The sequence below is a fragment of the Musca vetustissima genome, unplaced genomic scaffold (genome assembly GCF_032173495.1).
Source record: "Musca vetustissima isolate MV318-11 ecotype Yass unplaced genomic scaffold, APGP_CSIRO_Mvet_v1 utg4833, whole genome shotgun sequence".
NCBI classification, from domain to species: Eukaryota; Metazoa; Arthropoda; class Insecta; order Diptera; family Muscidae; genus Musca; species Musca vetustissima.
In genome coordinates this window covers 71,402-87,406 of record NW_026887500.1, presented here as the reverse complement: position 1 = coordinate 87,406, position 16,005 = coordinate 71,402, and the positions used below count along the sequence as shown (strand labels likewise).

Sequence of the window (16,005 nt, the reverse complement as noted above, 5' to 3'; positions counted from 1 at the left end):
AAGAGCTTTAACTTGGTTGGCTGGCTGGTTGTTCTGTTTGCGGTTATACGTGTCTTTTTGGTCCTAATGAATTTACAATGGATACTCAAGATAAATATGTTTGTACTCTTTTTTAGTCCTTGTACCAATTTCTTAGCTTTGCTATGATTGTCTCCTCCGCCCTTATGATCTGGAAGGGTCTGATGGTGGTGACAGGCAGCGAAAGTCCCATTGTTGTTGTATTGAGTGGTAGTATGGAACCAGCATTCCACAGAGGTGATCTCTTATTCCTTACCAACTATAAGGAAGAACCCGTTCGTGTAGGTGAAATTGTTGTCTTCAAAGTGGAGGGACGAGACATTCCCATTGTACATCGTGTTATTAAGTTGCATGAAAAGTATGTTAAAAAACGATTACCTCTTTTAACGAAAATAATTCAATATTTTAACGCTTCGATTACAGGGAAGATGGCTCCGTTAAATTCTTGACAAAGGGCGATAACAACAATGTCGATGACAGAGGTTTATACGCTCCCGGACAATTGTGGCTAACGAAAAAGGATATTGTTGGCCGGGCTAGAGGGTTCTTGCCGTATGTTGGCATCATTACGATATTTATGAACGAATATCCTAAAGTCAAGGTATGTCGAAATTAATTTCCTAATTACAAATTTCAATATTAATTTCCCTTTTGTTTCTTCTCTTACAGTGGGCAATTTTATCAATCTTAGCCATTTTTGTTTTATTACATCGTGAATAATGTCTGGTTTTATTTTGTTAACCAAAACCAAACAATTAGAAGACTTGATCCATTGAAAGCTAACAAATGCCACAAAAACACAAAACTCTCTCTAGACAACGTAATAGAATAAAACGTCATATAATTACAATAAAAATAATAATCATTTGGAGCTTCTTTTCAAAACAAACATCAAGAACAACAGCAACAACAATTTATTTATGCCTTAATGAAACAATGAATAGAAACAACAATATGGTAAAAAAATCTACAGTCGTATGCAGTCTCCAATTTTGTTAAAAATTCCTTCCTATAAATATTATTTAGTTGTATATTATATTATAATTGTTTCTGTCGTCGAGAAACTTCAAAGCGTATATTAATGTGTTGAAAAAGAGTAACAAACGAAAGAGTTGCATTTCATTATTTCCATCGTAAACAAGGAATTTAAAAAACACACACAATAAGACAAAACTAAAGTTTATTTAAAAACACAAAAAAATGAAACGATTTGTTTTATTGTTGTATTGCAATATTGTAGACATACAGCCTTATTCTGGATATTCGCTGGGAGATATCTCGCATATAAAAAATTTTTCGCTTTCACATTCTCGCCTTATTCTGAATGAATAGGGAGACGCAAAAAATGCGAGATGCTGATTCGAGTTTTCGAAAATGGTGGTTGAAAAATAGATTTGTGTTGCCATATTGTAATTTAAGTTGTAATGTGTGTGGCCATATTGTAATTTAAGTTGCAATGTGTGTTGCCCCATTGTAATTTAATTGTGTAATATTTTTCAATATTTCATTTTCTTGATTTTTTTATTAAAAATGTTTACTTTTTATTGTTATTTAAACTATATAACAATAAAAATGTGAAATATCAATAATCTGCTGTATAAATGCTTTGTAATTAAAAGATAATAAATTAAAGTTTAAAAATATGGCAACCTACAATATGGCATGTGAAACAGCTGTTCATTGTTTTGATGCAATTTGATGCAACAACTACAACTGAGAATACAACAACGAATAATGGAAAGAAATCTGCGATTGAATTAATTAATTCAGTTTATTATTTCACTACCTAATTGTGTGCCTTTTTATTTAATTTCGATATTTATTTCACAGATTCTTAAAATGGCCTGTTATTTTATGATTTGCTCCTACTCCTTTATTTCTTCCATCAAATCATGCACACGATAATTTAAAAAAAAAAAATTTTTTTGTTCTTTCATAATTTTTATTTAAGTTTTTCACTGTTAAGCGGCTAATCAGGCAAATTTGGGTTTTCCATAATTTTTAAAATTTTTTCTTGAGAGACAGATCCTCACCCAAAATGTCTGTATTTCGCCTCTAAAAATCAAACTCGACTTAAATATTCCTTATTACCTTTATACATTTCTTGGCAATACTTGCTTCAGCATGCATCGTTATCAATAGGATTTCCAATGGCATTTTATTGGTTGTTTTCCAGTTAAAAATTTGCTTACTATCATTTATAATATTCTAAATCGTCATAGAATAAGTATTGTGTAAATATTTTTCATAAAAATAGTTATTACTTATGTTTTTGTAGTCAACTCCCCTTAAATTTATTAGCGAAAATTTTCGCACAAAATTTCCTACTCCCTGTAATTCAGAATACCTAATTTTTCCCCAAAGCGGATTTTTTCGCTTTCGAACTTCATTCAGAATAAGGCGAAAGCGAGAATGCGAAAAAATTCACTGGAAAATGTTGTTCAGAATAAGGCGAAGGGAAAGAGCGAGTAAATTCACATGGAATTGACATCCAGAATAAGGCTGATATAGTCCATATGAAGGATAATGACAGAATATGGAATCTTTACAGGTTATTGCAGAATCAGATATTTTTTTTTAAAAGTGGGGGATTAATGAGGTGTATATTTTTTTGTGTATATTTGAGGTAGACCCCACATTAATTTATAGTTTAGTCAGAATCTTGCCATGGTTGAGCTATAAGTCTTAACCCCTACTTTTTCGATTTCTTAAGTGGGGGATAAAAACATTTTGGTTAGATCGAATTCACTTGTTTGGAGGAGACGTAAAATATAAAACATTTTATTTTATTTGTCCTTAAATATATTTTATTGGATAAAGGCCTATAGTTTATGGAAGACAAAATGGACAGACAAACTATGTCAAACATGCAACTATTGTAAATAACTTTGTTCAGTTGTTAGGACGGGAGAAGAATGTCTTTTGAATGACATATAATGGAATTTCATGGACAGAATAACTTATGAATTTCGTCTCTGGAACGAAGTCATTTTAAAGGTTTTCTATAGATAGATGATGTTTTAACGGTCTTCTAGGAATTGTAATACCTCTTAAAAGACTTCATTAGTAATGTTTATTAAGGATTTTCTTGATATTGGGTATCATTTAAGGGAACTCCCCCCATTCCCGATTTTAAATGTTTAAGATTTTCAATGGGCAGGTAAATCAATACCAAAGCTTGTTAAGGTTTGTAACTTTTCTGATATATATTTGAAGATTTAAAGGAAAAGAAAAAGAAATTACAAATTTTTTTGTTATTGTTTTATGGGATTAAAGAAAAGTCCTTATTTTTGATGGCGGGCATAATAACTCCTCGCTGGAACATCGGAATACGAAAATTCCAACGGTGTTAGAAAGGGTACATGTCTGGCTCTCTAGGATTATTGACTTCGCTCAAAAATCGACAAAATGGCGGAACTTTGAAAAAAATATTTTTTGGAAAATCACCAATTTTTTTACCACAGCCAAGTTAAAAAATATGGAAGATCTTGGCCGATTGGATTTATCCTAGTTCATACGATAGCTATACACGTCCCAAACGTCCCAAAATTTGGAATCAATCGGATTATTAGTTTTTGAGTTATCGTACCCGTCATTCGCAAAAACGCTGTTTGGAGAAAAATACTTTTAAAGTTTGAGAAGCCCTCTTGCCGTCACTTGATGCTGCCACAATAAATCGGCTATATCTTCAAGAGTTGTTGAAATTTTCACTTGAAAATTCATAGAGACATTCTTGAATTAGTGCAGATTCGAATTAAATCAAAATACAAAATTAAATTTTTTGAAACCGAGAATGGGGGTCCCCTTAGCAGAAAATCCTGAAATCCTGAGATCTTCTATAGGCAGAAGGCCCTGTTAATATATTTTGTGATTAGAAATATTTTAAAGATTTTCCGGCACCCTGGAAATTATTAAAAGACCGATAATTTTTTTAAAGATATTTTATATATGCTATAGGCATAATTTTTAAAGGCCTCTACAGCTTTAAAATACTCTAAAAAATGCATTTTAAAATCATAGAATATTTGTTTTTAAAATTACTATGGGCCGCATATACTTTAAAGGTCTTCTATGATAAAATAGATTTGTAAATACATTCAAGGACATTTAAATGTATAAACAAATCTTTTGACGTGTATGAAAACAGACCTTTCAGAGGGTCCCTTAAAGGTTAAAAGAAAATTAAATAGAGTACTTAAAAACAATTGAACAGAACGCCTTTTATAGGTGTTGTCTTGTCGGGAGATCTTTGACGATCTTATAGACTTTCTCATGATACATGTGTGAGTATATATAATCTCTCTCTCTTTTTATCTTACGTTTTAATTTTCTGTAGTGGGGATCGTTGCTCGTGCCAATTTCCGTTGTTGGAAATCAATGTGAATCGATTATTTCCTACAGATATAAAAAATCTAAAATCTACGCAATGTTGTAGGACTATCACCATTATTATTTTGGCAGTGATTAGATATACCCTACACGCATATTGTGGCATATTGTATTATGGTGCTATGCATCTGGTAAATCGAAATATTCACCGGAGACCGCGGATAATGAATATAAATTTTGTATCATAATAAAATTATATGTCAATTTAGTTATGTCGTTAAAATAAACGATGGAGTTCGCATTTTTTTAGATAAAGCTTCGAAAATCTACTCTTATACATGGATACTGTAATTTAGTATTTTCGATCCATATAGAGTACAAAATTATGAATATTTACTAAACTTTCACAGTAGGGGAGACTGGGGCACCTTCGGCATCGGGGCACCTTCGGCAATCGCGTTTTCGATATGAAGCTCTCACCGTACATCACTAGTTTCGATACATAGGTATCGAATATCGAAATAAATAACTGACACAAAGTTTGAAATTTCTAGCTAATAAGCTTATTTAGATATATGGGTTTTTGTATTTTTATAGATGTTTCTGTAATATTTCAATTCCATTTCGTAAGTATTTCGTGTATAACACTTTAAATTTTTAAGACTATATTATTAAAAAGTGGTTAACTACGATGTGTATTATTATAGAAATATTTAAAAATATAATGTTTTTACAAAACTGATCGAAAAAAATAAAAAAAACTATAAAAAGTACATTCGGGGTACATTCGGCATTTTAAAGTGGGGCACATTCGGCCATATACAGATTGTGCAATATTATTTCCTTATAATGTTTTTGAGTTTGTGTTTAAAACTAATCCTTTAATATGGCTCGAAATTGCATATATAAGATCAAACGTGCTTGTATTGACGAAAATGCGATAGAAAACCCTTATTTCTGATGGTGTGTGCGAACTAGAAATATAGTCCTATAATTCAAACATTGTGTGGCGTATTAAAACCAAATATAGCCTTTAGAGGATCAGAATTTCAACCAGACTGATAGCGATGAAAATTACCCGGCTATGACTATGGTGCCGAATGTGCCCCATCAAATGCCGAAGCTACCCCGGGTTGGGGCACATTCGGCGAATTTGACTTTTTCTACAAAACTGTAAATTTTTTTAACTAATACTATTTTTTTTATATCTCTTTGGTACTATTTTTTATAATTAAGTGTCAGAGGACAAAAATCAGCCATAAAGTTGTTATATATGTTGAATATGTACTGAGATAAAGAGCTCTAAAAAAAAGTGCCGAAGGTGCCCCAGTCTCCCCTACTTTAGGGTTTTTATGCTCGTTTTTTTCAGCTGATTGGCTCTAATTTGATATTATGGATTCTGAGTGGTTACTATGTCGATTTAGCAATGTTAGGCTGTCTGATGAAATCACGATCGAGCTCGCAATAATTTTAAACAGTGCTTTGGAATTTAGCTTTGTAACAAAATATCGATGCAGGTTTTTGTATAGCCTTCATATATCGGTAGCTCCAAGCATTCGTAATTTAATATCTAATATATATTACAGTGTAATATATATGGGCACCATTGGCCCCCTCTGCTTACGTCTCTTGTGTACGGAACCATAAAATCTATTTCGTACAATTTTTCTTATTTCCTTGAAGCTGATGATTTGATGATTTGAATATTGAAATTTGTTTTTTATTCAACATATTCAACTACCAATTTGATTATTAGTAAGGACTCTTGAGGTTAGAACTTACATTTTGTTATAAACAATTAATTAGCCTACCAAGAGATGAGTACTGCAAATTCACTTCGAACACCTTCGATCGCGTTAATTACTAACAAGCGGCAATTGTTTGACAATTTCTTTTAGTTTATCAATCACTCGATTAAAATAAAATCAATGACGTTGAAATTAAGAAATAAAAACAAACGAAGATTGTTCTTGACCATGAAATAAAACCTCATTGTCGAAGAGGAAGTACGAAAAATCACAACGTCACCGAACAATGTGACGAAGTGTAATGTCGGAAACAAATTGCTATAAAGACTATAAATACCGAACAGCGTAGACTAACGATTGTTTAATTGATTTCAAATCGAATTATTGTACGGTCAGATCAGACGTACGATCAGCGATTTTTTATCAGCATATTAAGGAGTATTTCTTCTACAATCCTTGCAAGTGCGTTGTGATCACTTGTGCACAGTGATCCTCATTTTGACGACTTTCTTCCACATTAGTGTTACAATAAATTACCGTTTACCTTGGAATTTTATTGAAACAGGTTCGTAAAATTGGAATAATTGTTACATAAGTGATGTGAGTAATTGGGATGATTTTCTTTCAGAATGAAAGATCCCCGGACTAAGATTCCCAAGTATACCTCAGATGCATTTGATAATGTCGAATATCAATTGCTGATGACGTATACCGTGGAAACGGATCGTCGCATTATGAGTTTCTTCGATGAATTGTGGGGTATTGAGGTAACCGGTGGTGTTGATCAATTCGAACCGTTGACAATCATTAATGTAACTCCCACGGGTTTGGCTCGCCGGGCTGGTATGCGTATTGGTGATGAGATTACACAAATCAATGATACACCCGCCTTGGATTTGACATTTAATGAGGCCCTGAAACTTTTCCGCAGCTCTCGGAGATTTGTGCGAGTCTATGTTAGAGGGTAAGTAGAAGATTATGGAATATATAACCCATGTTAATATTTCTTTCTTTTTAGTGATGTCGATGATGACGGCCTGGAGGATTGGACCGTTGATTTCTGGTTTACACCACGTCGTCCCTGGCGCCGTGATTTCAAACCCATTCAATGGGAATTCCCCTGGAATGATCGTCGCAAACCAATTTATCGTGAATCAAATTGTTTCATGGTACCATCCCGCATGGAGGAGAAGATTCGTCAACGCCGTGCTGCCACTTCCATCATGAAGAAGAAGGAGGAGGGTACTCCTCACACCAGATCTTTGACACCTGCACCCCGTCCGAAAAATCAACCTGGGCCCAATCTATTAGAGGGTGTATTGGGTCCTCGTGGTATGCCACCACGCAAGTGAGTGAACAACAAACATACACAGATTTTCTTTTGGCCCCAATGGATCAATATGGCCTATGGATGATGACCATGGTGTGCTGAACAAATTGGTGTAGAATGTGTCCATTGTTCTCTCTCTCTCTCAATCTCTATTATGAAGATACACACACAAATGCAAATGAAAAATTCACTAGTTTTCTTTTTATATTGGCAAGAAATAGAGTGTTTAAATATTTCATTTGTTGTTTGGACCAATCGAAGGGCTTCATAGAAGTCGTCGAAACACGCACAATTGTGTTATTATTAACTATATAAGACTGTTTTTTATACATACATTTTTTCTAGTAATATTTTAAGTCGCTATGCAAAGATGATAAACTATTACCGCTCGCATTCAAAACTAAATGTGAAATTGACAATTGTTATTTAAACAAATTGAAATAAAAAAAATTGTAGAATTTTGCAGAAAGCCAAATTAATCTGTAATTTGGAAATATTTTATATAATTTGGAATATTTTATTTATTTACAAAATTTGTAGAAATTTTAAATATGACATTTATACCACGATTGGAGTTCATGTTGGTGAAGGGAGTGCATTTTTTCGGATAAAAGTCCAGCACTTTAGGAACACATAAGGTATAATATGCCATAGGCCAAGATTTAGTTGTTTTTGTGTTTGCAGACAATTTTCGAGATGGTATTTCTTCAAAATTATTTTTATTCGGCCTTTATACTGTGAGCAGCAAAAGTCATGGTACCCCATACAAATAAAAAAATATTCAGTAATTACTCAAAAAATAATTTACAAAATTTAAAACAATTATTTTTATTTTATGTATTCACTCCTATACTACAACTATGGATAGTAATATTTCATTTATTTGTTCCAACAAACCATAAAAAAATCGAGATCTTGTCAACTCCAAATTTTTGCACGGCATAAGTCATGGTACCTCTGGTCAGACCTGATATTACACATCATTTATGGGATAAAATCGTTTATTAAAATAGGTGGCAACTATTTAGAGTTTAGTCAAATTCTCTTTTAAAACAATAACGGTACTTTCCACATTTCCAAAAGCATTTGCTTAGTGCAACAAGTGAAAGCAAGTATTTTTTAAAATGCTTAGAAAAGAACGAACGATTGAAGAGCGAAAAATAATAATTAATAACCATGAAATGGGAAAATCCTATTACGAAATAGGTAAAATGATAAACAGAACCAAATCAGCAGTTCAAAATGAGTGACAAATGAGTTCTGGGAAAAAGTTATATTCTCGGACGAATCGAAATTTAATATATTTGGGCGGATGGACGCTCTTTGGTGTGGTGGAAAAAAGGCAAAGAGCTCAATCCAAAAAATACTCGGAAAACAGTCAAGCACGGATGTGGTGGAGTAATGGTATGGGGATGCATGTCAGTAACTGGTGTTGGCAATTTTGTATTCATTGGGGAAATAATGAATAAAACATTTTACATGAATATTTTGAAACATAATTTGAATCAAAGTGCTGAAAAACTCAACATTCGTGATAATTATTACTTCCAACAGGACAATGATCCAAAACACACTGCTATGCTGTGCAAAAATATGGACTTGACACTATGTCGATATTGTTTTATATTTTGTTTCAAAAAAAAAAAAAAAAAAAAATTAAATTAAATTTTACTTTAATTTAATTTTTTTTAATTTTTGTGAATTACTTTTTGAGGAATAACTGAATATTTTTTGATTTGTATGAGGTACCATGACTTTTGCTGCTCACTGTATGTTAAAATCTTTTATCTCTTGTCATGCTTTAGAAGCACGAATGGCTCAATACAGTACATACTTACTTAGCTGGCTTGTTACAGAACGGTTGTTCCATAAGACGAGCTCAAAAAAGATTTCCAGGTGAGTTGGTCTTGTGCGCATCTCCTCCAATTTGAAAGACCACGTTCCAAGATGTTTTCTACCCTTCTACGGGAACCATCAGTAGGCTCGCTTTTATATGCCTATTCAGCTGGGCCATTCTCATTCATTCGCTCAACATGGCCTAGCTATCGTAGTCGTTGTAGTTCAATACGATTGCGAATAAATTTAAAGCTCGTGGTTCATTCGACGCCGATATTCACCGTCGACGCAGATCGGCCCGTAGATCTTTCGGAGTATTTTTCTTTCAAACACCCGAAGAGCTGCCTCATCTGCTTGCGCAAGTACCCATGCTTCAGATCCATATAATAGCACGGGTAGCATCAGCGTCTTGTAAATTGTGAGTTTGGTCTGGCGGGAGGGGGCCTTGTTTCTAAACTGCTTATTTAGACCATAGTAGCATCTGTTGGCCATCACAATCCTTCTCCGAATTTCAAAACTGTTATCATTCCTTTTATGGCTGTACCAAGGTATAACAAATCTTTAACTACCTCGAAGCTGTAGTTCTCAAGTTCCACAGTTGGTCCGAGTCTACTGGACGTCTTGCGCGTTAATTCCATTAGCTTGGTCTTCTCGCTGTTAACTGCCAGACATTCCCAATTTGTTCAAAGGTGGCCGTTACCGATCGCAATGTTCGACCCATTAAATCGATGTGTTTTTCGTGGGTATTTTCCAGGAGTGAAAATCTGATCAATGATGGATTTGCCAGGTCTGAAGCCGCATTGGTATGGTCCAGTAATGTCATTGACCATTGGCTTCAATTGTTCACACAGCACACTGGATAACACTTTATATGCGATGGGAAGAAGGTGTACAAAATTTATTCCAAATCGGACAAACCTTGGGAATTAAGTGAATAATTTACATAACCAATTTTAACGAAATTTAGTGCAGATCATTCTCAAATGAATTGAATACGTTCTGCATTATTTCATGTAAATTGAAAAAAATTAGTGGCTTTGGTGGACCACGTACACAATCTAGTGTTTAGACCCCACAGGATTTCCTATTCGATTAATGTTTAGAAGCTGCTCCATTCTCGAATTTAATGTAGATTTGGTGATTTCGGTTGCAATTGGATATTCCGTTAGCGTGATATTTTAAAATAATTTTTTGGACATTAGGAGAAGTGGACCTATCATAATGTGGACCTATCATAATGTGGACCTACATCTTCTTTTTTAGGGAACAATCATCCATTTTAACTGGTTGTAATCTATAAAATGTGTGTCCTCTATCTGTCATTTATTTCAATAATCGTCAACTATATTTATTCAAACCTTGATCAATATTTATTTATATATTTCTATGTAAATATGTTCCAATGTGATTTGCTCACGTACTCAAAAAGTGGTAAAGTATTTCATTTTCAGTATTCGATCTTCCAGAATACGATGGCTTCTTACCAGACTTGACCTTCTTTCTATTCCGACCAACTGTGGGGCTACTCAGAGCTTTAGTACCAACCGATTCACCTTTGTCAGTTGGCGTAGAATCGGTCTTTGAGACAGAGCCCTTCACACGTCGATCACCCTTATGGATGACAGTTTGTGTCGGGGTGTACTCAACAGCCTTTTCTGCACTGCACGTTTGTAGTGCTTCGCATCGGATGCTTCTCGGGCAGTTCCGACCTTTTAATCGTCATTCGTTGCTGGGGTATCGATAGATACCCCATCGTCGGACATTGCTTCAGTCGCAGTCTGCCTTTGGAGCTTATTGTCGGCATGTGACGACACAGGACCTGTTGGAATCAGACTTGCACTCGGTTGTTCAATAGGGTCTAGACTTTCTTCGTTGGTGCCACTGCAATCATCCTGTGTAGACTTGGCCGGAATCACCGTGGTGTTCAGCTCATCATCAGTCAAGGTTATTTTAGTAGCAGTTCCTCCGGAAGTGTTTCCCCACTCTGCTCCTCCGATACAAGCCTGACCATTTGGTGAAAGAGTTCCGTATTTTATTCCTCCAGACTATCGTGTCTAGACTTCCTTCGTTGGTGCCACTGCAATCCTCCTTTGTAGACTTCGCCGGAATCACCGTCGTGTTCAGTTCATCATCAGTCAGAGTTAGATTTAGTAGCAGTTCCTCCGGTTCAAGCCTGCCCATTTGGTCGAAGAGATCCCTACTCTGTTCCTCCAGAGTATCGCGGATAACACTAAGGGTCCCATGTAGGTAGGTCCCCTCCCAGAATGAGGGTGTATACACTTTGACACGGTGAAAATGTTTCCCATCGAAATATTGCTTTTAGACCCCATGTTTCTTTGGACCAAATCCGTTTTAGAACATTTTGATTTCATCCAAATTTAGTTCAAGTTCGAAGATATGGAATCGGTCCACTCCTGGTACCTCCCACAAAGGGGCTAGGCCTAAATGCGGGTTATAGTTCATTATCGAACCTTACGTTCTAGTTTTTTTATCTCGATATCCTCGCAGGTGAAATGATAACAACAGTGTCTTAAAAAACCCAATGTACCAAATTTGAGCGGATTTGGTCGAAAACGTCAAAATATTGAAAATTGGGGGTACCGTTATGCCTATACGTGGACCGTTGACCCTGGATTAAGGCTTAATCCGGGTTAAGGGTCATTTAATCCCGTATTAAAGCTTACTCCAAATTTAGGGTCATTGACCCCGGATTAAAGGCCGTCATTTAACCCGAATTAAAGGTCATTGATTCCGAATTAAGGGTAGACAAAGGGGAAGAGCTAGAATTCTGAACTTTTGGATGTGGTTCACTGATGGAAAGTTAGAAAGATGTAGATGCTCCATTTTAGATTGAGATTGAATACTTAAAAATAGGAATTAGTATTACTATTAAATGTCCCTTAATCCGGATTAAGCCTTAATCCAGGGTCAAGGACCCTCAATCCGGGTTCAAGGACCCTTAAACCTGATTAAGCCTTAATCCGGATAAAGTGGTCTTTAATCCGGATTAAGTGTCGCTTAATCCGGATTAAGTGGTCCCTAATCTGGATTAAGTAGTCCTTAATCTGGATTAAGTTGTCCTAAATCTGAATTAAGTGGTCCTTAATCTGGATTAAGTGTCTCTTAATCCGGATTAAGTGTCTCTTGTCCCTTAATCCTTGGTCAAGGACCCTTAATCCGGATTAAGCCTTAATCCTGGGTCTATAACCCTTACTCCGGATTAAGCGTCCTTTAATTCGGAATTTTAGAATTCTAGCTCTTCCCCTTTGTCTACCCTTAATTCGGGGTCAATGACCTTTAATTCGGGTTAAATGATGGCCATTTAGTACACATAAGTACCTCAATCCTGTACTCCAATTGTAATCCTAATTCCTATTTTTAAGTATTCAATCTCTTTACGCTGAACTTAATGCAAATAGTACCAAATTTAGTACTTTTCATACACATAGGTACGAATTTCTAAAATGGAGCATCTACATCCTTCTAACTTTCCATCCGTGAACCACATCCAACATTTCAGATTTCTAGCTCTTCCCCTTTGTCTACCCTTAATTCGGGGTCAATGACCTTTAATTCGGGTTAAATTATGGCCTTTAATACGGGGTCAATGACCCAAAATTTGGAGTAAGCCTTAATACGGGATTAAATGACCCTTAACCCGGATTAAGCTTTAATTCAGGGTCAACGACCCTCAATCCGGGGCCAAGGACCCTTAATCCGGATTAAGTATCCCTTAATCCGGGTCAAGGACCCTCAATCCGGAGTCAAGGACCCTTAATCCGGATTAAGCCTTAATCCTGGGTCTATGACCCTTACTCCGGATTAAGTGTCCTTTAATCCGGAATTTTAGAATTCTAGCTCTTCCCCTTTGTCTACCCTTAATTCGGGGTCAATGGCCTTTAATTCGGGTTAAATGATGGCCATTTAGTACACATAAGTACCTCAATCCTGTACTCCAGTAGTTATTCTAATTTCTATTTTTAAGTATTCAATCTCTTTACGCTGAACTTAATGCAAATAGTACCAAATTTAGTACTTTTTATACACATAAGTACGAATTTCTAAAATGGAGCATCTACATCCTTCTAACCCGGATTAAGGGCCACTTAATCCGGATTAAGGTTTAATCCGGATTAAGGTTTAATCCGGATTAAGGGCCACTTAATCCGGATTAAGGTTTAATCCGGTTTAAGGGTCCTTGGCCCTGGATTAAGGCTCAATCCGGATTAAGGGACATTTAATAGTAATCCTAATTCCTTTTTTAAGTATTCAATCTCAATCTAAAATGGAGAATCTACATCCTTCTAACTTTCCATCAGTGAAACACATCCAAAAGTTCAGAATTCTAGCTCTTCCCCTTTGTCTACCCTTAATTCGGGGTCAATGACCTTTAATTCGGGTTAAATGACGGCCTTTGATCCGGGGTCAATGACCCTAAATGTGGAGTAAGCTTTTAAGTGTCCTTTAATCCGGAATTTTAGAATTCTAGCTCTTCCCCTTTGTCTACCTTAAATTCGGGGTCAATGACCTTTAATTCGGGTTAAATGATGGCCTTTAATCCGGGGTCAATGACCCAAAATTTGGAGTAAGCCTTAATACGGGATTAAATGACCCTTAACCCGGATTAAGCCTTAATCCAGGGTCAAGGACCCTCAATCCGGGGTCAAGGATCCATAATCCGGATTAAGCCTTAATCCAGGGTCAAGGACCCTCAATCCGGGGTCAAGGACCCTTAAACCGGATTAAGCCTTAATCCGGATTAAGTGGTCTTTAATCCGGATTAAGTGGCCCTTAATCCGGATTAAGTGTCGCTTAATCCGGATTAAGTGGTCCCTAATCTGGATTAAGTAGTCCTTAACCTGGATTAAGTTGTCCTAAATCTGAATTAAGTGGTCCTTAATCTGGATTAAGGGATACTTAATCCGGATTAAGGCCCACTTTATCCGGATTAAGGGTCCTTGGCCCCGAATTAAGGCCTAACCCGGATTAAGGGTCCTTGACCCTGGATTAAGGCTTAATCCGGTTTAAGGGTCATTTAATCCCGTATTAAGGCTTACTCCAAATTTAGGGTCATTGACCCCGGATTAAAGGCCATCATTTAACCCGAATTAAGGTTAGACAAAGAATAAGAGCTAGAATTCTAAAATTCCGGATTAATGGACACTTAATCCGGAGTAAGGGTCATAGACCCAGGATTAAGGCTTAATCCGGATTAAGGGTCCTTGACCCAGGATTAAGGCTTAATCCGGATTAAGGGTCCTTGACCCAGGACTAAGGGACAAGAGACACTTAATCCGGATTAAGAGACACTTAATCCGGATTAAGAGACATTTAATCCGGATTAAGGGCCACTTAATCCGGATTAAGGGACATTTAATCCGGATTAAGGGACATTTAATCCGGATTAAGGGCCACTTAATCGGGATTAAGGGTCCTTCACCCAGGATTAAGGCTTAATCCGGATTAAGAGACACTTTATCCGGATTAAGTGGCCCTTAATCCTGGGTCAAGGACCCTTAATCCGGATTAAGCCTTAATCCTGGGTCTATGACCCTTACTCCGGATTAAGTGTCCTTTAATCCGGAATTTCAGAATTCTAGCTCTTCCCCTTTGTCTAGGCTTAATTCGGGGTCAATGACCTTTAATTCGGGTTAAATGATGGCCTTTAATCCGGGGTCAATGATCCTAAATTTGGAGTAAGCCTTAATACGGGATTAAATGACCCTTAACCCGGATTAAGTCTTAATTCGGGGCCAAGGACTCTTAATCCGGATTAAGTATCCCTTAATCCGGGTCAAGGACCCTCAATCCGGGGTCAAGGACCCTCAATCCGGATTAAGCCTTAATCCGGATTAAGGGACATTTAATCCGGATTAAGGGCCACTTAATCCGGATTAAGGGTCCTTCACCCAGGATAAAGGCCCTTAATCCGGATTAAGGGACATTTAATCCGGATTAAGTGACCCTTAATTCGGATTAAATGTCCCTTAATCCTTGGTCAAGGACCCTTAATCCGGATTAAGCCTTAATCCTGGGTCTATGACCCTTACTCCGGATTAAGCGTCCTTTAATTCGGAATTTTAGAATTCTAGCTCTTCCCCTTTGTCTACCCTTAATTCGGGGTCAATGACCTTTAATTCGGGTTAAATGATGGCCATTTAGTACACATAAGTACCTCAATCATGTACTCCAATTGTAATCCTAATTCCTATTTTTAAGTATTCAATCTCTTTACGCTGAACTTAATGCAAATAGTACCAAATTTAGTACTTTTCATACACATAGGTACGAATTTCTAAAATGTAGCATCTACATCCTTCTAACTTTCCATCCGTGAACCACATCCAACATTTCAGAATTCTAGCTCTTCCCCTTTGTCTACCCTTAATTCGGGGTCAATGACCTTTAATTCGGGTTAAATGATGGCCTTTAATACGGGGTCAATGACCCAAAATTTGGAGTAAGCCTTAATACGGGATTAAATGACCCTTAACCCGGATTAAGCTTTAATTCAGGGTCAACGACCCTCAATCCGGGGCCAAGGACCCTTAATCCGGATTAAGTATCTCTTAATCCGGGTCAAGGACCCTCAATCCGGAGTCAAGGACCCTTAATCCGGATTAAGCCTTAATCCGGATTAAGGGTCCTTCACCCAGGATTAAGGCTTAATCCGGATTAAGTGGCCCTTAATTCGGATTAAATGTCCTTTAATCCTTGGTCAAGGACCCTTAATCCGGATTAAGC

General features: G+C 36.4%; 2 protein-coding genes across 2 annotated transcripts; both read left to right on the top strand.

Moving 5' to 3' along the window:
- Positions 1-105: 105 nt before the first annotated feature.
- LOC133335058 (signal peptidase complex catalytic subunit SEC11A-like) lies at positions 106-862 on the top strand. The gene is made up of 3 exons (XM_061543361.1): positions 106-376; positions 442-619; positions 688-862. Exons 1-3 carry the CDS (start codon positions 144-146, stop codon positions 736-738), a joined length of 462 nt encoding a protein of 153 aa, XP_061399345.1. The 5' UTR covers positions 106-143; the 3' UTR covers positions 739-862.
- A 5,853-nt stretch (positions 863-6,715) lies between these two features.
- On the top strand, positions 6,716-7,447 carry LOC133335059 (uncharacterized). The gene is made up of 2 exons (XM_061543362.1): positions 6,716-7,059; positions 7,114-7,447. The coding sequence occupies exons 1-2, from the start codon at positions 6,725-6,727 to the stop codon at positions 7,445-7,447; spliced, it is 669 nt and encodes a 222-aa protein (XP_061399346.1). The 5' UTR covers positions 6,716-6,724.
- Positions 7,448-16,005: the final 8,558 nt, after the last annotated feature.